This window comes from Carcharhinus amblyrhynchos, chromosome 4, assembly GCF_965287045.1.
Source record: "Carcharhinus amblyrhynchos chromosome 4, sCarAmb.v2.hapA, whole genome shotgun sequence".
Lineage (NCBI taxonomy): Eukaryota > Metazoa > Chordata > Chondrichthyes > Carcharhiniformes > Carcharhinidae > Carcharhinus > Carcharhinus amblyrhynchos.
The window spans coordinates 62,334,418-62,358,707 of record NC_137327.1 but is presented as its reverse complement, the minus strand read 5'-3'; the positions used below and the strand labels follow the sequence as shown (position 1 = coordinate 62,358,707).

Here is a 24,290-nt window from a genome sequence, read left to right as displayed (position 1 = left end):
ACTCTCCACTTGCACTGCCACCTTCAAAGACTTGTGCACTTGCACCCCCAGGTCTTGCTGCGATTCTATACTCCTTATGGGCTTACCCTTTACCATATAACTCCCCCCTACATTATTCCAGCCAAAATGCACCACCTCACATTTATCCGGATTAAACTCCATTTGCCACGTATCTGCCCAATCAACCAGCCTATCAATATCCCACTGTATTGCCAGACACTGCTCCTCACTGCCCGCCAATCCAGCCATCTTGGTGTCATCAGCAAATTTGCTGATCACACCACCTACTCCCTCTTCCAAATCATTTATATACACTACAAAGAGAAGAGGTCCCAGTACTGAGCCCTGCGACACCCCACAAGTGACAGACCCCCAGCTAGAAAAAGACCCCTCCACTACTACTCTCTGACTCCTCTTCGCAAGCCAGTTCTCTACCCATCTAGATACCTGACCACATATCCCATGAGCTTTAATCTTCTGTACCAACCTACCAAGAGGGACTTTGTCAAACGCCTGACTGAAATCCATACAGACAACATCAACGGCTCGTCCTTCGTCGACTGTTTTTGTCACCTCCTCAAAGAATTCTACCAGATTTGTAAGGCAAGACTTCCCCTTGACAAAGCCATGCTGCGTATCCTTAATCAGATCGCAACGCTCCAAGTGCGCATACATCCTACCCCTAAGAATCCTCTCCATCAACTTACCTACCACTGACATTAAGCTCACCGGCCTATAGTTACCCGGGCTATCCCTCCTACCCTTTATCCAGTGACAGAGCACATTCATGTAAAAGAAATCACATAGTAACTAATGTAGACTTTTTCCTACATTTTCCCATGCTTTGCTGTATCAGCTGACTTTGGAGAGGCAATGGTTGAAAATGGTGCAATTCCCTCAGGAGGCAGAAAGAAAATTGGAGATGTAATTTGAATCAAAGGTTAGTGGAAAAGCAAAAATTCCCACCAAAAATCAATTTCTTCCTTCTCAATACACAGTCATCATCATGTACCAGTCTATAATAGGTCATCCATCCATTCCATTGGAAATGACAGAGAACTTTCCAGAAAAATGTTTGTGCCTTCTTCAAAATACGTTTAATAAGTAGCAGCCTTGCAAATCTTTGTTGCCTTATTTGGCACAAACACAGTCCTGGATAACAAAGACACTTGTGTCAGATTCCTTTTTATTAACTACAGCTCAGCCTTCAACACCATTATTCCAACATGTCATCTCCAAACTCTGTTGCCTAGAGCTCAGTCCTCCCTCTGCAACTGGATCCTGGACTTTCTAACTCACAGGCTGCAATCAGTAATGATAGGCAACATCACAACTCTTCTACGATTATCCTCAACACGCATGCCCCACAGCCCTTTACACATCTATGACTGTGTGGCCAAATTCTACTTCAACTCCATTTTCAAGTTTGCTGATGACATCACCATAGTCGGTCAGATCTCAAACAATAAGACAGAAGAATACAGGAACTAGATAGAAAATCTGGTGAAATGATGCAACAACAACAATCTCTCCCTGAATGTCAATAAAATGAAAGAGGTAGTCACCAAATTCAGGAAACATAGTGGAGGATGGCACAATGGTTAGCACTGTTGTCTCACAGCACCAGGGAGCCAGGTTCAATTCCAGCCTCAGGTGACTGTGTGGAGTTTGAAAATTCTCCCCATGTCTGCATGGGTTTCCTCTGGTGCTCCAGTATCCTCCCAGAGTCCAAAGATGTGCAGATTAAGTTGATGGACCATGCTAAATTGACCCTTAATTTCAAGGAGAATAACAGGGGAAATGCATGACATTAATAGAAATTAGGGTCTGGAGGGATTGTTGTCAGCGCAGAGCCAAAATGGCCTCCTTTTGCACTGTCTTAGCTATGAGGAGAAATTGGGTAGACTGGGGTTGTTCTCCCTGGAAAGACAGAGAATGAGGGGAAACCTATTAGAGGTCTACAAAATTATGAAGGGTATAGGTAGGGTGAATAGTGGGAAGCTTTTTTCCAGGTCGGAGGTGATGATCACGAGGGGTCACAGGCTCAAGGTGAGAAGGGCAAGATATAAATCCCATATCAGAGGGACTTTTTTTATGCAGACGGTGGTGGGGGCCTGGAATGCGCTGCCAAGTAGGGTGGTGGAGGCAGACATGCTGGCATCGTTTAAGAATTACCTGGATAGTCACATGAGCAGCCTGGGAATGGAGGGATACAAACGAATGGTCTAGTTTGACCAATGCACGACACAGGCTTGGAGGGCCGAAGGGCCTGTTTCCTGTGTTGTACTGTTCTTTTGTTCCATAGGAACTCTGTGACTGATGTGCCCCGTCCACATCAATGGCGATGAAATGGAAATGGTGGAGGTGTCTGGTTGTTCAGATCACCAAAAACCTGTCCTAGTACCTCCTAGTATGCTGGTGCTATACTTAAAAAAGCCCACCAATACTTCTACTTTCTCAGGGGGCTAAGAAAATTCAGTACGTCCGCTATGACTCACAACAATTTTTATAGATGCACTACAAAAAGCATTTTTTCCAGATGTATCATAGCTTAGTATGGCTCCTACTCTGCCCATGACTGCAAGAAACTACAAAAGGTTGAGACCGTAGCCGAGTCCATCATTCAAACCAGCCTCCCATCCACTGACTCTGTCTACACTTCATAATCAAGGTGCCCATGCACTCATACTTTCTTCTACCTTCTTCCATCAGGAAAGAGATACTGAGATCATGTACTAATCGACTCAAGAACAGCTTCTTTCCCGCTGCCAACAGATTTCTGAATGAATCACCATATATTAGGGTGAGAAAGATCTGTAACTGCAATACTATTTTCTGCATCCTCTCCTTTCCTTCTCCCCTTTGTACACTATGAATGTATGTTTTGTCTGTGTAGCACGCAAGAAACAATACTTTTCACTATATCGCAATACATGTGGCAATATTAAATCAAATCAAATAACTGAGTCATACAGCACCAGTGAAGACAATGCAGTCATTTTACCTATCTGGCTCTCTGAAAGATTACCAATTCATCCTACTATTTAGTCTCTCTTTACAGACTTGCATTTATCCTTTTTAAGTACTTATCCAATTTCCTTTTGAAAAATATTGGGTGGAATTTTACGAGATTTTTTTCTCTAAGCATCCACCTAGTTTGAAAACAGGAGTTTTTTTTGGGTCCTTTGAGATTTGGGTCCTTTGAGATTTGGGTCCTCACCCCCCCCTTTGAGGAGCAAGCACTGGAGCTTGCGGGAGAGGAGAGGATGCAGACCATCAGTGACAGAACAGCAGGACTGGAGCATAGAAGTGGGCACCTGCCAATCATCCACTCATTTGAGTTATCTCAATAAGTTGCATGCAGCCCAGATTCCTTTCCCTCCCTTGCACTTAGCTTTGTGTCCTGTGTTGCAGAAAGGGACCCCAAGGATGCTGCTGGGTGTCATGGCTGGCAGGATGGAAAATGTGGAGGAGAGCCAAAAGTTGGTTTCCTACCAACATTGCCATTGTCCGTTCCCTACTATGGCGTGTCAGGTAGCCCAAAAAGCATTCAAAACTGAGCCCAGCCAGCTGCTGATGTAGAGTCACACAGTCAAATTGGCAATGTTGGTGAAGACACTGTTGACAGTAAAGATGCCTACAGCAGTTACATAGAACACTACAGCACAAACAGGCCCTTCGGCCCACAAGTTACACCGATCATATCCATACCCACCAGGCCTATCTATAACTCTCAATCCCATTAAATCCATATACTCATCCAGAAGTCTCTTAAAAGACCCCAGCGAGTTTGCCTCTACCACCACCGATGGCAGCCGATTCCACTCACTCACCACCCTCCGAGTGAAAAACTTACCCCTGACATCTCCTCTGTACCTGTTCCCCAGCACCTTAAACCTGTGTCCTCTCATAGCGACCATTTCAGCCCTGGGAAATAGCCTCCGAGAATCCACCTTATCTATACCTCTCAACATTTTATAAACCTCTATCAGGTCGCCTCTCAACCTTCGTCTCTCCAGGGAGAAGAGACCTAGTTCCCTCAACCTATCCTCATAAGACATGCCTCCCAATCCAGGCAACATCCTTGTACCCACTCAATAGCTCCTCTGCATCCTCTCAATAGCTTTCACATCCTTCCTGTAGTGAGGCGACCAGAACTGCGCACAGTACTCCAAGTGGGGTCTGACAAGGGTCTTATAAAGGTGCAGCATTACCTCCCAATTCCTAAACTCAATCCCTCGATTAATGAAGGCTAGCACACCATACGCTTTCTTGACCACATCCTCCACCTGCAAGGCCGATTTAAGAGTCCTATGGACCCAGCCCCAAGGTCCTTCTGCTCCTCAACACTGCTAAGAGTCCTACCCTTGATATTGTACTCCCTCTTCCCATTGGACATGCCAAAATGGACCACTACACGTTTATCCGCGTTGAAGTCCATCTGCCACTTCTGCGCCCAATCTTGCATCCTATCTGTGTCTCGCTGCAACTTCTGACATCCCTCCAGACTATCCACAACACCACCAACCTTCGTGTCGTCGGCAAACTTATTAACCCATCCCTTCACTTCCTCATCCAGGTCATTTATGAAAGTGACAAACAGCAAGGATCCTAGAACAGATCCCTGGGGCACTCCATTGGTGACCGACTTCCATGCAGAAAAAGACCCATCCACAACCACTCTCTGCCTTCTGCAGGCAAGCCAGTTCTGGATCCACAAGGCAACAGCCCCTTGGATCCCATGCCCTCTCACCTTTTCAAGAAGTCTGGCATGGAGGACCTTATCAAATGCCTTGCTGAAGTCCATGTAAACCACACCCACCGCTCTTCCTTCGTCAATGTGTTCAGTCACATTTTCAGTTACTCTCAAACAACCATATGAACTCTCCACTGAGGCTAGAGAGTATATTAGATACAACAGGATATAGAAAGGTTGGTGCATTGGGCAGATAGGTGGCAGATGGAATTTAATCCTGACAAATGCGAGGTGATGCATTTTGGAAGGAATAATGCAGAGAGGAGCTATGTGATAAAAGGTAGACAGATTAGGAGTATATACATACAGAGGGACCTGGGAGTGCAGGTTCACAAATCCATGAAGGTTGCGTCACAAGTGGAGAAGGTTGTTAGGAAGGCGTGTGGAATGTTAGCCTTTATAGGAAGGGGTATAGAGTATAAAAGCTGCCGTCTAATGCTTCAGTTGTACAGAACGTTGGTTAGACTGCATTTGGAGTACTGCGTCCAGTTCTGGTCACCTTACTACCGGAAGGACGTGGAGTCTCTGGAAAGGGTGCAGGGGAGGTTTACCAGGATGTTGCCTGGCATGGAGGGGCTGGGTTACAAGGAAAGGTTAGAGAAACTGGGACTTTTCTCCTTGGAAAGACGGAGATTGAGGGGGGATATGATAGAGGTATATAAGATACTGAAGGGGATAGATAGAGTTAATAGTGAGAGACTGCTCCCTAGACCGGGTACAAACACGAGAGGTCATGATTTAAGGGTGAGGGGGGAGAGGTATAATTTGGAAGTGAGAGGAAGGTTCTTGACGCAGAGAGTTGTGGGGGTATGGAACGCGCTACCGAGTAGGGTGGTGGAGGCAGGAACGTTGGACTCATTTAAGGTTCAGTTAGATAGACACGAGTGAAACGAGGATGGAGGGTTATGGTAGAGGCTATTAAATAAGGTTAGAACCTCGGGAGACACCGGAAAAGCAGGCTTGTAAGATTAACGTTTTTGTCTTTTTATTCCGCAGGTGGAGGTCCACCTCGTGTCAAACGAGGGGCATGCACACGGTGGGTCGTGCGTGGGCTGCTCTTGGAAGTTCCGGGAGTGGCCTAGTACTTCGTGTCAGTGTGTGTGCTTGATCCTGGACCGGTAGACGGGCGCCGCAACAGCTCGGTGACTAGCACTGCTAGCTGTGCAGATACATGGATTTGGGCCTGTGTCTGTGGGAGTTTGCGCATTCTCCCTGTGGTTGCGTGGGTTTCCTCCGGGCGCTCCGGTTTCCTCCCACACCCCAAAGATGTGCTCTTAGGCTGATTGGTTTTACCAAATTGACACTATTCTCCCCTGAATCTGGCTAAGTTAGGGGTTCCATTCGTAGACATGCAGGGTAGAATAGGTGTAGGGTGATGCGGCGGCACGGGCTCGTTGGGCCGAAGGGCCTGTTTCCCGTGCTGGGTTGTTCTTTGTTCTTTGTTCTAATCTCTCTCCTCCACCTAATTCTGAAATAATGAAATCCACTCCAGGATTTATGTGGAGGTGTGAGTAACATAGACACCATCTCAATACAGCACATGTACTTGACAGAAAAGGGTGCTCACTTTTGTTCATACCTTAATATCTTTCACCTCTCTTTTAACCAGTTTTGGATTGCCAGGTTCCACCAACTTGCTTTTAAATCCTTCTGGCAACTTGAAGGTGCTCTGCATTGTCAGATCAGTCACTTCCACATTGCTTGCAGCCATCTTGTACTCGCTTCACCAGTATTCAGCTTCACTTTAAGAAAATGAAAAATAGTCAGCCTCATTGTAACTATCGTGCTATACAAGAGCGAGAACCCCAAGATAATGTTTCTTTCTTCTATTATTTATTTATTCGTCATAAGTAAGCTTACATTAACATTGAAATGAAGTTACTGTGAGAAGTCCCTAGTTGCTACACTCCAGTGCCTGTTCGGGTACACTGAAGGAGAATTTAGCATGGCCAATCAACCTAACGTGCACATCTTTGGATAATGGGAGGAAACCAGAGTGCCCAGAGGAAACCCACATAAATATGGGGAGAACATACAGACTCCGCACAGACAGTGACCCAAGCCAGGAATCAAACCCAGTTTCCTGGCACTGTGAGGTAGTAGTACTGTGCCACCATGCCGCTCTTTCCTACTTCAGGATTACTGAATAAAGCATACTTAACATAGTTCAAGCTGCATGCCACTTTGCTGTCTGTTTATGAGCATTGCTGTGTTTTTCTCCCCAAAAATGATCGAAACCTTTAATCAGTGATACACAGCACATTTTTATAATAGTATTCCTATCAGAATCCAGCAAGCGATTGGAACCATTCGCCCCATGGTCCTCTTTTGCTGATCACAGAATCCCTGTAGTGTCAAAGGAGGCCATTCAGTCCATCAAGTCTGTACTGATGCTAACACAGAGCATTTTATCCAGGCCCAAGTGCCCCCTCCCACCCGCACTCTATGCCAGTAACCCAACATACTTACCATGGCTAATCCACTTAACCTACACATTTTTGAAAATGAAGCGGCAATTTAGCATAGTTAATCCACCTAACCTGCATGTTTTTGGACTTTGGAAGGAAACTGATGCACATGAATATATGCAAATAAAGATATTCATGCTCTGCATGTTGTATGATATGCTCAGTGAAAGGTTTTGCACCATCCTCCAGTTTTAGTGGCCCAGGCTGCTTCAGCACTTAGAACATAGAACATAGAACATTACAGCGCAGAACAGGCCCTTCGGCCCACGATGTTGTGCTGACCAGTTAAAAAACAATGACCCACTAACCTAAACCAATCCCTTTTCGTCCATAAACCTATCCACGGATCTCTTAAACGCCCCCAAACTAGGCTCATTTACAACTGCAGCAGGCAGGGCATTCCAATCCCTCACCACCCTCTGGGTGAGAACCTACCCCTGACAGCCGTCCTTTTAATTTAAAGCCATGCCCCCTCGTGCTAGATTTCTCCATCAGAGGAAAAAGGCTATCACTATCCACCCTATCTAAACCTCTAATCATCTTATATGTTTCAATAAGATCCCCTCTTAGCCGCCTTCTTTCCAGCGAAAACAACCCCAAATCCCTCAGCCTCTCCTCATAGGACCTCCCTCCATACCAGGCAACATCCTGGTAAACGTCCTCTGCACCCTCTCCAAAGCCTCCACATCCTTCCTGTAATGTGGGGACCAGAACTGCACACAGTACTCCAAGTGCGGCCGCACCAGAGTTGTGTACAGTTGCAACATGACGCTGCGACTCCTAAATTCAATCCCCCTACCAATAAACGCCAAGACACCGTATGCCTTCTTAACAACCTTATCTACTTGATTCTACTTGATTGGGTATAAGTTCCATGCATACAGAAGCAGCAAGGTCTTTAACTCTCCCTTTAAATTTTTACCATTTGGTAATCCTCTCACCCACTCTGATGGTCTCTTTCTCCAACTTGTTTTTTCTTCCTTAATGCTCATTTATCTCGACTGCAAATTAGCATGTTTTTGTTTGGAAAATCTAATGTCAAAAACTGCAGAAATATTACTTGCAAATTTGTGCGTTCTTGTTTGCTTGTTTCAAAATGATGGTGAACAATGCATATTTTAAAATGAAGATAAGACTTTGCTATTTCACTGTTTCCCACAGCAGATGCACATTGCATAACAAATCACTGACTAGAGATCCATCATCACTTGGTGTCTTTCTGGTTTATTGATCACAGAAAAGTGCTACCACTACCACAGCCACCAAAAGTTTTGTTTTGCCTGTGATAATTTCACATTTGTTTCTGTACGAATTAAGTTGACCACTTTGGTCTCTAGAATAAGATGCAAAATTTAAGCATGTATTAGTAACGGGGAAACAAACCCACTTTCCTAACACCTCTTTTGTAAAGTAACTGAAAAAGGCAGCATTCATTCACAACTCCATGATCACTGTGAATAGAAATTTAACCTTGATTCATTCCAATCAGAGAATCCCTATAGTGCAGAAGGAGGTCATTCGGCCCATTGAATTTGCACCGACCACAATCCCACCCAGGCCCTATTCCTGTAACCTGACATATTTACCCTGCTAATCCCTGAATTTAGCATGACCAATCAACCCAACCCGCACATTTTTGGGCTGTGAGAGGAAAGCAGAGCATCCTGAGGAATCCCATGCAGACATGGAGAGAACGTGCAAACTCCGCACTGACAATGACCCAAGGCTGGAATTGAACCTGGGTCCCTGGTGCTGTGAGGCAGCAGTGCTAACAACCACTGTGCCACCATGCTGCCATTATTACGAGAATGGGACTCAGCAAGTCACCAGGCAAAGAAGCTACCCTTTTATTATAAGCTTGCTATCAGATGGTTGTGCATATGAAATTGCACTACATTACACATTTCCTCAGAAGATAAATTATATCAATTGGACATGATACTTTCCCCAAAGCTTAGTCTATTAGTCAGATTTATTTACAAATTAGAATTATTTACAGAAGCAAGCAACATATGTCAAAAGTGAAAGCATTGCAGATGAGTATTAGGTGTGAAGAGGTTTCTCCTCAGAATTCTAATTCTCTTGCATGTAATTTTGTACTCATGATTCCTCAACTCCTGGAAAGAGTCTGATTCTATTGACTTTGTACCAAAACTTTAAGGACTCACAATGCCCCATAATCTGTATTGCTCAAATCAATAGCTACCCAGCTTTTCAAATTGTTCCACTTGTTCATATCAGATGGAATTGAGTGAATCTACAGCAGTTTCTCTATCACCTTGACATGCTTCCTATGGTGTTCAGCTCAGTACTGCGTAAAACAACTCTAACTGAGGTCTTGTTATGATTTATACGAGTTCACTATTAGTTCTCAGCTTTTATTTTTTATGCACCTTAAGATATGAACTGGAATTCTTTATCAACCCAAGGTCAACGTCCTATCAATCCATATCACACAAGTAAAAACAGAAAATGTTGGAAAAACTCAGTGGGTTTGACATCATCTGTGGAGAAAGAGAAACAGAGTTAATAGATCAAATTTCAATAGAGTCAGGAAAATGCGGCAGACTTCTAAAAATGGAGAGCTGCACCCAGCTGTGGAAATCCCATTCCAATTTTTGACAGATCTAACTGTTGCCAGTAAGAGAAAGGAGGTGGGGCATAATTCGCTGAAGAGGGAAAGCCAAACTTAGCAAGGCTACTTGAACCTAGTGTTGGGTTCAAACAGATTGCAATTTGGCCTTAATCTGCAGTGTGAGAGCCATGAATTGGTGGAGACATAAATGCTCTTAAAAGTTGGAGAAAGACTGTATAACTGTAATTATTTTAAATAATTAAAGCTTCTTTAAAGAAAGGTTGTAGTTGTCATTGAGAGTTAAAGACAACCATCCTGATGGACTGTTTTGATAGATAGGTGTGGATTAGGGGGAAAAATTACATCTATTTGTGCAGTTTCAATACAGCTCTTTGTTGACAATTCCCCAAATACCATTATATCATAATGAATGCTTGGCTGAGTTTCAAAAGCTACAATTATCTCAGCAGGTGTCGTGAGTTCATAAACTATTTAAAATGACCATGGAACTATTAAAACAATAGGTGTTTTGATGTGGGATTGAAATAGAAATGTATTTGTTTCTATATGAAACTAACCACTTGAGGATATTTAAAAGCTTTGAATGGGCTTTATGAATGGGAGTTTTTTTCCACTATCATGTTTGCTAGAGTGAGAGCTGTACTACATTTTGATAATTTCTTTTTAAAATCACATGGCTGCTGAGGTATGTCTGTGGTGGATACTGGATGGATGGTTATGGAGTTGGCATGGACAGCATGAGAAGCCATGGGTTGGGGAAGGGCTGGTGACAGAATATGAGTAGTGAGGGCTAGAGGTTCCACCAGCTACTGAGGTAACTGGGATGTAGCACCTAAGAAGCAGTCTTAATCAGCCTGCTTCAGCTTTCATCCGCCTCCATGGCCACCTATGCTCTGCTTCCAGAATCGCTGGCCCAGACCCACTCCCAACTGCTGCGGCAAATACTATATATTTATATTGCATACAAATATATTTATAGAGAAGAATCCAGCAAATTCAGTATTTCAGCTCACTAACCCTTCAACAGAACTAGTAATGCTTAGAGACCTAACAGCTTTTAAGCATCACAGGGAATTGGGGGAGGGGAGAAAATAACAAACATGTAGGTTATAATAAAATGGAAGGTAAGAGAGATTAAGTGACAAATGGTGTGATAGTGCAAGTGTAAGACAGAAAAGATAGCAATGTGATAAATAAGGAAACAAAAAGTATATCCACAGAAAAGGTAAATGGGAAAGCAGAATCGTCACCAATTGACCTTGTCCAAAAAAAGAGAACTGAGGTTATTATACAGAATTATTAAATGCGGTGTTGAGTCTGAAGGTTGAAAAATGCCTAATCAAAGGATGCAGTATTGTTCAAGATTGTATTATGCTTCACTGGAACAATGTATGAATATAACAACAGAAAGGCCAGATTGATAGTTGACCAAAGAATTAAAATGACAGACAACTTGAAATACAGGGTCACACTTTTAGACTAAATGCAAGTGTGCCACATGAACAATCACCCAACCTAAGTTTGGTCTCCCCAGTTTGCATGCTTAGCTTAGCCTAGCCTACATTAATGAAACAGATGCAAAGAAGGGAAAACGTTGCTTAATTGACAGCTCAAACTTCTATTCTTATATGTTTTGTCAATGGCTTAATGTTTATTTACCCAGATAAAGAAGTGTCAAATACTAATAGTTTCTGGTAATGATAGTTTAAAGATCTGGTTGATTGACACTTTAAGCTTGCAGTTTCTTTTAAAGAAAGTTTTTTCAAAGTTTTCCATTTGCCATTGTTACTGTATGGTTTGTTGGTTCTACACAGACTGTGGACAATATTGAGCAAAGATATTAGCATAGGTGATATGGAATCTGTATGGTCAAGTTAAGAAACACCAAGGGACTAAAAAAAAAATTGTTGGGGGGTGGGGCTGTATACACCAAACTGTCGTGGTAACATTGGCCTCTTTTAGGTCATAGTGCTAATGTTGGAATAGCATTAGACAGCAAATCAAAGAAGTATGTAATAAAGGAACATCTGTGATAATGGATTACTTCAATCTGCATATAGATTGAGTTAAATTAGTCACAGTAAAATTGAGGAGGAATTTCTAGAATACATACGGGATGGTTTTCTGGACCAATACATAGAGGAACCAACAAAGGTATTGTGCACATAGAAAGGATTAGATGGTAATCTAGTTGTGAGAGAACCCTTGGGCATGCGTGACTATATGATACAATTCTCAGTAAATATAGTTGATTTCGAGACCAGGGTCCAATCTCAATGAAGGTAACTATGATGGTATGAGGCATAAGTTTGCTATGATGGATTGGGAAACATTACTGAATAGAAGGACTGCTAGAGTCCATTATCCAGGGTTTCATAGCACAGCATTTGGAAAACAGTGGTATAATCAGACAAAGTCAGCAAGGATTTACGAAAGGGAAATCATGCTTGATAAATTTACTGGAATTCTTTGAGGAGGTAACTCATAGACTTGACCAGGGAGAACTGGTGGATGTGGCTCATTTAGTTTTTCAGAAGGCTTTCGACAAGGTCTCACATAGCAGTTTATTCTGTAAAGTTAAAGCAAATGGAATTGCAGGTAGAGTCTTGAGATAGAAAGCTGGTTAGCAAACAAGAAGCAAAGAATTGGAATAAATGACTCGTGAGGTGCTGCATGGATCTGTGCTAGGAGCCCAACTGTTCACATTATATGTTAATTATTTGGATGAGGGAACTAAACATATGATCTCCAAACTTGCAGGTGATAGACAGTTGAGTGGGAGGGTGAGCTGTGAAGAGGATGCAGTGATGCTTCAGGATGATTTGGACTGCTGAGTAAGTGGGCATAATGTGGATATGCCGGCGTTGGACTGGGGTAAACACAGTAAAAAGTCTGACAACACCAGGTTTCAGTCCAACCGATTACTAAGTGGGCATCTGCATGGCAGATGCAGTATAATGTGGATAAATGGGAGTTGATGCATTTTGGTAGCAAAAATAGGAAGGCAGATTATTATTTGAATAGGTCTAAATTGAGAGAGGTGGATACTCAGCAAGAAACATCATTTTGAAGGGCTTTGAAAAGTTAGTCATGGCACAAATCAATTCTGGCTTCCCAGATTGTCTGGATCCACTACAGTTCACCCGCTGCCACAGCAGATGCCATCTGCATGACCCTGCACTCAACCCTGGAATACCTAGATGACAAAGACACCTATGTCACGCTCCTATTTATCAACTCCAGCTCAGTCTTCAACACCATTATTCCTACGAAACTCATCTCCAAACTCCACGGCCTGGGGCTCAGTTCCTCCCTCTGCGACTGGATCCTGAGCTTCATAACACATAGACCGCAATCAATAGGATAGGCAACAAAATCACCTCCACGATGATCCTCAACACTAGTGCCCCAAAAAGCTAAGTCCTCAGCCTCTTATTATACCCTTCATACACCTATGACTCTGTGGCCAAATTCCCCCCCAACTCAATTTTCAAGTTTGCTGATGACACCATCACAGTGAGTCAGATTTCAAACAGTGACGAGATGGAGTACAGGAAAGAAATAGAGCATCTTGTGAACTGGCGCAACAACGGTAATCTCTCCTTCAATGTCAACAAAATGAAGGAGATGGTAATTGACTTCAAAAAGCATAAAGGAGAACATGTTCCTATCTACATCAATGGGAACAAAGAGCTTCAGGATTTCAGGTACCCAGATCACCAACAACCTGTTGTGGGCCCTCGATGCTGACACTATGGTTAAGAATGCCCAAAGCCTCTATTTTCTCAGAAGACTAAGAAAATTTGGCATGTCCACTATGATTCTCACCAACCTTTACAGATGCACCATAGAAAGCATTCTTTCTGGTTGTACCACAGCTTAGTATGGCTCTTGCTCTGTCCAAGACTGCAAGAAACTACAAAGTGTCATGAACAAAGCATAATCCATCACTCAAACCAGCCTCCCACCCACTGAAACTGTCTAGAGTTCCCACTGCCTCAGTAAAGTAGTCAGAATAATTAAGGACCCCATGCACCCTGGACATACCGTCTTCCACCTTCTTCCAACAGGAAAAAGATACAAAAGTCTGAGGACATGTATCAACTGGCTCAAGAACAGCTTTTTCTCTGCTGCCATCAGACTTTGAATAGACCTACCTCACATTAAGTTGATCTTTCTCTACACCCTAGCTATGACCGTAACACTACATTCTGCACTCTCTCGTTTCATAAGAACATAAGAAATAGGAGCAGGAGTAGGCCATCTAGCCCTTTGAGCCTGCCCTGCCATTCAATAAGATCATGGCTGATCTGAAGTGGCTCAGTTCCACTTTCCCACCTTCTCCCCATAACCGTTAATCCCCTTGCCTATCAAAAACCTATCTACCCGCGTCTTAAATATATTTAGCGAGGCAGCCTCCACCACTTCAACGGGCAGAGAATTCCAGAGATTCACCACCCTTTGAGTGAAGAAGTTCCTCCTCAACTCCGTTCTAAACTGCCCCCCCCTTATCTTGAGGCAGTGCCCTCTAGTCCTACTGTCCTTTGAGCAGGAAGAGCCTCTCCACTTCTATCCTATCCATCCCATTCATCATCTTATATGTCTCAATGAGATCTCCCCTCATTCTTCTAAACGCTAACGAGTACAAGCCTAGTTTATTCAGCCTCTCCTCATAGCTCAACCCCCTCAACTCCGGTATCAGCCTAGCAAACCTCCTCTGCACTCCCTCCAAGGCCAAAATATCCTTGCGTAAGTGCAGCGACCAAAACTGCACACAGTACTCCAGCTGCGGCTTCACCAGTGCCCTGTACAGTTGCAGCAAGACCTCCCTACTTTTATATTCAATCCCCCTCGCTATGAAGGCCAGCATCCCATTCGCCTTCCTGACCACCTGCTACACCTGCAGGCTGGGTTTTTGCAACTCATGCACAAGGACCCCGAGGTCCCTCTGCACCGTTGCATGCTGCAGTTTTTCGCCATGTAAGTAATAGTCCTTCCTACCATTATTCCTACCAAAGTGGACAACTTCACACTTGCCAACATTAAATTCCATTTGCCAGTTCCTGGCCCATTCGCCCAGCCTATCTAGATCCTTCTGCAGACTCTCCACACCCTCCGCACAACCAATCTTGGTGTCATCAGCAAATTTTGACACCATACACTCGGTTCCCTCCTCCAGATCATCTATATAAATGGTAAATAGCTGAGGCCCCAGCACCGACCCCTGGGGCACTCCACTAGTCACCTACCGCCAATCCGAATAGCACCCATTGACACCCACTCTCTGCCTCCTATTTGACAGCCAATCCCCTATCCACGCTAACACCCTAACCCCAACTCCATGCCCCCTAACCTTCTGTAATAACCTCTTGTGCGGCACTTTATCAAACGCCTTCTGAAAATCAAGAAACACCACATTTACCAGCTCTCCTCTATCCACCGCCCTAGACACATCCTCATAGGACTCCAATAAATTCGTCAGACACGACTTCCCCTTAACGAAACCATGCTGCGTCTGCTCTATCAAACAATTCTCCTCAAGATGCCTCGCTATTTTCTCCTTGATCACGGATTCTAGCATTTTACCTACAACAGACGTTAAACTAACCGACCTATAATTCCCTGCCTTTACCTGCCACCCTTCTTAAACAACGGCGTAACATTAGCCGTTTTCCAATCTTCCGGCACTTCCCCGGAATCCAGCGAGGTTTGGAAAATAATCATCAAGGCATCCACTATCACCTCCGCCATTTCTTTCAGAACTCTTGGATGCATTCCATCCGGTCCTGGGGACTTGTCCACAAATCGGTCCCTCCAGTCTGTCGAGCCTGCCTCTCTAGTAACAATAATGTCATTCAGGCCCAACGCTCCTACCATCTTTCCATCGCTAACACCTGGCAAACTATTCACGTCCTCCTCCGTGAAGACCGAAACAAAAAAGTTATTCAAGGCCTCAACCATTTCCCCATCCCCTACTACTAAGTCCCCCCTCTCATCCTCTAAGGGTCCAACGTTCACCCGAGTCAGCCTCTTCCTTTTTATATATTTATAAAAACTCTTACTATCCTTTTTTATATTTAGCGCTAGCCCAGCTTCATAGTTTATCCTCCCCTTCTTTATCAACTTCTTCATCATTCTTTGTTGATATTTAAACCTCTCCCAATCCTCTTCTCGCCCATTACCCTTAGCTACTCTAAACGCATCCGCTTTTACTTTAATACTCTCCTTTACCACCTTCGATATTCACGACTGATTATCTCTCCTCCTACGATCCTTTTTAACCATCTATGTATAGTTCTCTATGTATAGTATGCTTTGTCTGTATAGCGCATAAAAACATACTTTTCACTACATACTAGAACAAGTGACATAATAAATCAAATCAAGACCTTTGTGTCCTTGTGCATTAGTCACTGAAAGTGATCACACAGGTACAGCAAGCAGCAAGGAAGGCAAATGGTACTTTGGCCTTCGTAACGAAAGGATTTGAGTATAGGAATAAGGATTTTAACTCCAATTGTACAGGGCATTGATGAGGCCACACCGGAAGTATTCAGTGTAGTTTTGGTGTCCTTATCTTAGAAAGGATTTCCTTGCAATAGAAGGAGTATAGTGAAAGCTTACCAGGCAGATGATAGAGTTGAGTGGGAGGGTGGAGTAGCAGGACTGTCATATGAGGACAGACTTAGTCGAATAGGATTATATTCATTGCAGTTTAGAAGAATGAGAGGGTTCTCATAGAAACTTACAAAATTGTAACGGTATTAGACAAGGTCGATTCAGAAAGAATGTTCCCAGTGGTCTGGGGATCCAGAATTAGGAGCCATAGTATGAGATAAAGGGATGAACCTTTTAGAACTGAGGTGAGGAGAAATTTCTTTGCCCAGAGTGGTGAATCTGTGGAATTCATTACCACAGAAAATAGTTAAGGCCAAACTACTGTGTGATTTCAAGAAGGAATTAAATATAGCTGTTGGGGGCTAAAGGAATCAAGTGATATGGAGGGAAGGTGTTGAATTTGATGATCAGCCATGATCATAGTGAATAACAGAGCAGGTTCAAAGAGCTGGATGGCCTACTCAGAAATATACATTGAAAATAAAAGCAGGAGTAGGCCATCTGGCCCTTTGAGCCTGCTCTGCTATTCACTGTGATCACTCTGGTGAGTGCAGAGGTGGGCTGATTAAAAAGCTCATCTCTCTTTCTGGGATTTTGTCTCAGTTTAATTATTGGGCTCTTTGGCCCTTAACCCTCACAACTCATCATCCCCCTCCCCACTCCCCATGCACCCTGCTGCCTCACGCACATCCAATGTCTTCTTGTTTCCCCCACGCCAACTCAGAATATCCATTCCCATTCACCATACATAGAAACATACATTGAAAATAAAAGTAGGAGGTATTGGGTGTGGGTGAGGCAGCAGGGTGCATGGACAGTGTGTTGAGGGGTGGGGTGGGGCGAAAGGCTAAAAAGCCTAATAATTAAACAGGGACAAAATCCCAGGAACAGAGATGAGCTTTTTAATCAGCCCACCTCTGCACTCACCAGCCACTACTGGCTGACTCTGATCTGCCCTGCCCAGTTAGTGTTAGCCTAAAATGGTCACCATTGTACTTCTACTCACTCTTAACATAATACCTTACGGTCTTCCTCTGCTCTTTTTCAACAACTCCAGTTTTAGCATTTACCTGTTCACTTCATTGACAGCCAAGCCGAATTCTCACATCTGTTTGAACTCTCTAATACTGTCCCTCTGACAGTGTGGCACACACTGTCCACCTTTTCAACGGCTCCAGTTTTAGCATTTACCTGTTCACTTCACTGACAGCCAAGCCCAATTCTCACATTTGTTTGCACTCAGCTAGCCCCTGTTGGTAAGAAAAACATTGATGCGTGAATAGTAATTTTGAGTATTGGTCATTTATAATGTGAGTTTTGGTCATTTACAACAGATCAAAATCCTGGGAACTACAATTAGCCAGAAAGTCAAGTGGACCAGTCACATAAATACTCAGACTACGAGAGCAGGTCAGAGGCTAGAAATTTTGCAGAGATTAACTCACCTCCTAACTTCCTAAGGCCTATCCATCATTTACAAAGGAGTGTGGTGGAACGCTCTCCACTTCCCTGGATGAGTGCAGCTCCAACAATATGGAAGTAGATCAATAATATCTAGGCTTGCTTGATTGGCACCCCATTCACAAATATTCAATCACTTCACCACCAATGCACAGTGGCAGTCATTTGCATCATCTACAAGATGCACTGCAACGACTTACCAAGGCTTCTTCGGCAGCACCTTCCAAACCCATGACCCCTATCATCTAGAACGACGAGAGCAGCATGGGAACACCACCACCTGGAGGTTCCCCCCCAAATCACCCATTTTCCTGAGTTGGCACCCTTCATAGAATCCCTATAGTGCAGAAGGACGCAATTCGGCGCACTGAGTCGACATCAACTCTCCAAAAGAGTAACTTACCCAGGGCCAACTACCGCCCTTTCCCTGTAACCCCATGCAATTGCCACGGGTAATCCGCCTAACCTACACAACTTTCGACACTTGGAAAATATAGCACCATTCCTTCATTGACACTGGAACCTCAGGGACTGCAGTGGGGTAAGAAGGCAGCTCGCCACCACCTTCTCAAAAGCAATTAGGGATTGGTAATAAATTCTGGTCTAGTCAGCGATACCGCATCCCATAAATTAATAAAACAGATCGCCTGGGGGTTACCTGGACGGTCCTCAATCAGAACCCAGCATTCTCCCTGCTTAGGGGCTTTGAAGCAGCCATAAGCTGACTGATTCGAGGACTTTGTGAACGCTGCTCTCCGCCACTGTTTGCCGTCACCATGGCAACGCTGAGCGAACCAACGCCTCCATCTGCCAGTATCGGGCCGCGCTATTGGCCGGCTCGTGACGCGTGACCCATCGCCATGGTAACGGGGCAAACGGTCCGCTGCTGCTTTCTGGGCGGTTTGGATTCCTGGGGACTCGGTGGCAGCCATTCCCCTAATGGTATTGTGAGGCCCCATCCCGGTCATTCTCTGCCTCCATGTTAACGCCATGTGAAGCTCCCAGCTCTGATTAGAGAAACGTGACCTTCTGCCTTCAATGTCCCGCTTCCACACCCCCTCCATTGGTCAACCCACATGTCAATTAACAGTGGGACAGTACAACTCGTCACTATCACTCAAATCTAGAATAGAATCACTACAGTGCATGTCCATGGAGCCTGCATTAACAATAATCCCATCTCTTCCGCCGCGTCCCCCCCCGCCCCCCAATTCACGTAACTCACACATTTACCCTGCTAGTCCACCTGACACTAAGGGTCAATTTGGAATGACCAATCAACCTAACCCACATGTCTTTGGATTGTGGGAGGAAACTGGACCACCCGGAAGAAACCCATGGCGACATGGGGAAAATGTGCAAACTCCACACAGATAGTCACCCAAGTTCAGAATTGAACCTGGGCCCCTAGCACTGTGATGCAGTAGTGTTAACTGCTGTGTCAGCATGGTATTTTTATAACTAGTTTACAAAATTGTTCAAATATTTTTTAAAACACTGGCTTCTATTGTCCCACTATCCTGAAATCATAGAATCCCTACAGTGCAGAAAGAGGCCATTTGACCCATCGGGTCTGCACCAACCACAATCCCACCCGGTCCCTATCTCCATATCCTGACATATTTACCCACTAATCCCTCTAACTACACATCTCAGGACACTAAGGGGCAATTTTAGCATAGCCAATCAACCCAACCCACACATCTTTGAACTGTGGGAGGAAAGCAGAGCACCTGGCAGAAACCCACACAGACATGAGAAGAATGTGCAAACTTCACACAGTGACCCAAGCTGGGAATCGAACCCAGGTCCTTGGAGTGCTAACCACTGTGATACCATGCCACCCGTGCTCAGGTAGTTTATGGAGATTAATCTTGAAATTTTGTAGATACGGATTTTGACCCTTTCCAAAGCGAGAAACCCACCTGTATTTTCCTGGGCTTTCCAGTAATCTCCTGAATCTCAGTGCAAGCAACTGAAGTGAATCACAAGGATATTACAAAACATTGTGTTAATTTTCATTTTCTAAGCACACTTTATGTTATTACTAAATTAAAGTAGATGGGGGAAAAATTGTTCTACTTGTCAGCAATTGTGTGCAGGAGGATGTGTTGAAAAATCTAGGAATAGTTCCAACAAAGCTGACAACGTTTACGAGACATTTGAACTACTTTGACGTATCTTGCTCAATAATGAACAAAGCTCTTTATGTTTCAATAGAATTTTTGATCATAAATCTCAACTTCCAACAGTTTGCTGATCTTAACATCCCTCACACTCTCATGCTTCCTCAGCAATACAGTAATTAAGCTTCATCAAAGATCATAATCACAAATTAATACTTTATATTTTAAATACAGAAATAATTGGGAGTGAGAAAGAACATTTCTATTTTTAAAACAAGATTTTTGAAGTTGGATTTTCTTTGTTTGCAATAAACCATGCAAAGTGAACAAAATTTTTCATCCATTGAAATAAATGCTTTAGAAGACCAGCCTGTGATTATTTTACATTGGGGAGTTCCATAGAGCAACAAATATTGAGAGTGTGGTAGTGGGCCAAATCTGCAGGTCAATCACAGAAATGTGCAAAGGTTGTAGAGTGTTGATAGTGGGAAATTTCAATTATCCAAATATTGATTAGGATATTGTTAGAGTAAAGGGAAAGACGGGGAAGAAATTTCTGAAATGTGTTCAGGAGAGCTTCCTTGAGCAGTATGTTTTCAATTCAAATAGGAAGAAGCCATTGCTAGATCTGGTAATGAAGTGTGTGATGTACACCAAGTATTTGTGGGAATCATTTGAGTAAGTAGGTCACTACAACTTAAGGTTAACATGAATATTAGAAAAGAATGGCTAACATAAAAAGGAAATCAAAAGTCTTCTACTGGCATACAAATAGTAAGCTAGTAATAACAGGTGGGGTGGTCTTATAAGGGACAAACAGGGTGCTATACTTAGATGCATAAGGCAAGGCTAGAATAATTAAAAACTTTTTTGTTTCATTGTTTACTAAGGAAGAAAATGTTGAAAATATCATGGAAGAGCGAATGAATGAAGCGAAAATTGATAGGCGGAATATCCTGAAGAGGCTAGCACTGTTTAGAGTGAATAAGTTGCCTAGTCCAAATGGCTTGCGTCCCAGGTTGCTAAATGAAATTGGAATGGAGATAACAGAAGAGTTTTCCATAATCTTTCAATCTTCCCTAGAAGAGGAACTGGTGCCAGAAGATTAGAGTGTCACAAATGTGATCCTCAAGAAATTGTGACTATACTGTAACTTCAAAAAATGTATGTGTCATGTTTTTTGGGAGGGGTATGGTTATCAATCAGCTCTGTATACACAGTGCTGATGCATTCTTGTTTATTTTTGGGATTTTCCCTGAAGTTTCAGAGTAGGGTTTGATTAGGTTGATTAACAAGAGAGTGAAGTGAAGGGGAAGAGCTAAACTTACAGGAAAAAAGTTTTCTGCTTGATCCTGAAAGAATCATGAGATATTTCTTTCCTCCCCCACCACACCTCCCCCCCTTTCTCTGGAGGCTGATGTTTGACTGTCAGAAAAACAAATGTCTCTATCCCTCAAGGAGTGTTCAAAGGGCTATAACAAGTAAAAATACAAGTAAGCATGTGTTGTTTGCCAACTGATTTTGTAAAGGAATTTAAGTCTATTGGGAATATTGCTCAAAATGGAACAAATAGAGATAGATTAGCAGTTAAGTATTGCACCTTGTCATGTTTAAGAATCTTGATTGGTCAAGTTAAGCTAATTGAATTGTTATAGTTAAACTGTATTGTTAAATAAAGTTTCTTTTGATAAAAGCTTCCTAGTGTGTCAATAGAATCAAATTTGGAGTGAAACACCTTATCCTCTCACTAATGCCAAAATAAGAAAATAATTGGGGTCTTGTCTAACTTCAGAATATACTTCGGGGTGGTCCCGTAAAAAATGGTAGAAGGAAATTCCTAGCAAGTATAGTTTACCTCAGAGGTGGGTAAGGTTTAAGAAACAATAATCAGGGAAGAAATCAACAGGTACTTGGAAGCCTTTGAATGAATTAAAGAGCTAACATGGATTTGTGAAACCACAGAATTGTTGCAGTATAGAAGGAGGTCTTTAGGTCTATTTGTCTGCAAACAGGCTCTCCAAACAAGCTCCATGACTTAATGTCACTCCTCTGCCTTTTCTCCATACCTCTGCATATTATTATCTGATGCCCTCTTGAATGCCTCAATAGAGCCTGCTTCCCCCATACTTGCAGGTAGGGCATTCCAGACCGAACCATTCAGTCTGAAAAAGCTTTTTCCTCTCATCACATTTTCTTCTTTTTCAAATCACTTTAAATCTGCGCCCTCTTTTTCTTGATCCTTTTACGAGAGGGAACAATTTCTCTCTATCTACTCTGTCCAACCCCCTCATGATTTTGAACATCTCTATCAAATTCCTCCCAGTTTTCTTCTCGCCAAAGAGAAACAGTCGCAACTCTCCAACCTTCATAACTGAAGTTTTTTATCTCTGGTATCATTATTGTAAATCTTTTCTGAATTCTCACCAATGCATTCATATTTTTCCTATTGTGTGGCACCCAGAATTGTACACAAGACTTTGTTCAATATTTGAATGTTTTAACAAAGTAACAGAATGTTAAATAAGGTAATGCAATGGATGTTGCCACATGGATTTTTCAAAAAATCTTTTGCAAAGTACTACATAAAAGTCTGGTTAACAAAATTGAGGAATCAGTATCAGCTTGGATGAAAAAATTGGATCATGCACAGAAATTCCAAGTCATGGTAAGTGATTATTTTTCACTGTGGAGGATGGTTGACCTCAGTCTTTCCAAAAGGTCAGTTCAAGGACCACTGCATTTTTGATATGTACGTATAAATGACTTGGATCTTGGAATACAAATTAGATTCCAAGCTTTGCTGATGATACCAAACCTGGAAGTGTGGAAACAATGACGACAAAACCAATTGAATGCAACAGAACATAGATAGATTTGCCAAATGGGCTAACAAGTAGCAGATGGAATTTAATACTGAGAAGTGTGAGATGCATTTCAGCAGAAGGGATAGGAAGAGAATATGCAGACTTAAAGGCACAATTCTAAAGAATGTAAAGGGACAGAGGCACCTGGGGGTCCATATGCAAAGATCTTAGAAGATAGCAGGACATATTGTTAGAGTAATTTAAAAAGCATTTGCAATCTTGGACTTCATAAATAAAGATATTGGCTGAGATTTTCTCAGAAATCAACAAAGTCAAACGACAGGGGAAAAGTGAAGTAGAGGCCGCCAATGGCAATGGCAACTTTTCCTGCCACATAGTGTGGTATTTAGTGCCAAAAATCTTCATTTACAGGTTCCATGCCATATCACTGACCTCTGAGTGCAAACAGATGTGAGAATTGGGCTTGGCTGTCAGAGAAGTGAACAGGTAAATACTAAAACTGGAGGTGTTGAAAAGCAGCAGAGGAAGACCATAAGGTATTATGTTAAGAGTGAGTAAAGGTACAATGGTGACCATTTTAGGCTGACACCAACTGGGCAGGGCAGATCAGAGTCAGCCAATAGTGGCTGGTGAGTGCAGAGGTGGGCTGATTAAAAAGCTCATCTCTGTTCCTGGGATTTTGTCCCAATTTAGTTATTGGGCTCTGGCCCTTAACCCTTGCTGAGTGCAGGTAGATGTTACCACAGCGGGCCCCTACATCGAGGAATCTCTCCAGAGAGGCGTCTGCAAATTTCAGGGCAGATTTCCTAGCAGTCGTTACTTCCTTATGACCCATGAAGTCTGGCTGCTGTGCACTGGGGGGGACCCTTGGCCCTTAACCCTCACAACTCACCCCCCGCCACACTCTCCATGCACCCTGCTGCCTCACTCACACTCAGTACCTCCTGCTTTTATTTTCAATGTATGTTTCTATGTATGGTGAATGGGAATGGAAATTCTGAATTGCCATGGAGGAAACAAGAAGACATTGGGTGTGTGTGAGAGGCAGCAGGGTGCATGGGGAGTGGGGAGGGGGATGATGAGCTGTGAGGGTTAAGGGCCAAAGAGCCCAATAATTAAACTGAGACAAAATCCGAGGAAGAGAGATGAGTTTTTTAATCAGCCCACCTCTGCACTCACCAGAGTGATCACAGTGAGTAATTGAGCTTATTTCATATAAAGCATCTTCCAAAGGTTTAATGCAAATGGATAATTCATGACAGAAGAACTCAAAGCCATGGTGTTCTCCTCAAGCACCATTTGGGAAGCCAGGAACATTGTCAGTATCAAAAGGTGCAGGAAGTGTTTCCAGCTACAGCTCCTTGAAGCTGACGTTTGGAACTACAGCAGTGACTGGGAGCACTGAGGCATCTGTAAATCTGAGAGTATCGTCAGTAGCAC

General features: G+C 43.2%; 1 protein-coding gene across 1 annotated transcript in view; it reads right to left on the bottom strand.

Moving 5' to 3' along the window:
- The window catches only part of hydin (HYDIN axonemal central pair apparatus protein), a 1,114,396-nt gene extending 1,095,775 nt beyond the window's left edge, over window positions 1-18,621 (bottom strand). Inside the window, exons 1-2 of the mRNA XM_080187991.1 lie at window positions 18,558-18,621; window positions 6,336-6,498 (exon numbers count right to left, since the gene is read on the bottom strand). Of these exons, the coding sequence (XP_080044117.1) occupies window positions 6,336-6,467 (132 nt within the window). The 5' untranslated portion in view covers window positions 6,468-6,498; window positions 18,558-18,621. The remainder of the gene's footprint in view (window positions 1-6,335; window positions 6,499-18,557) is intronic.
- Between the last annotated feature and the right edge of the window lie 5,669 nt (window positions 18,622-24,290).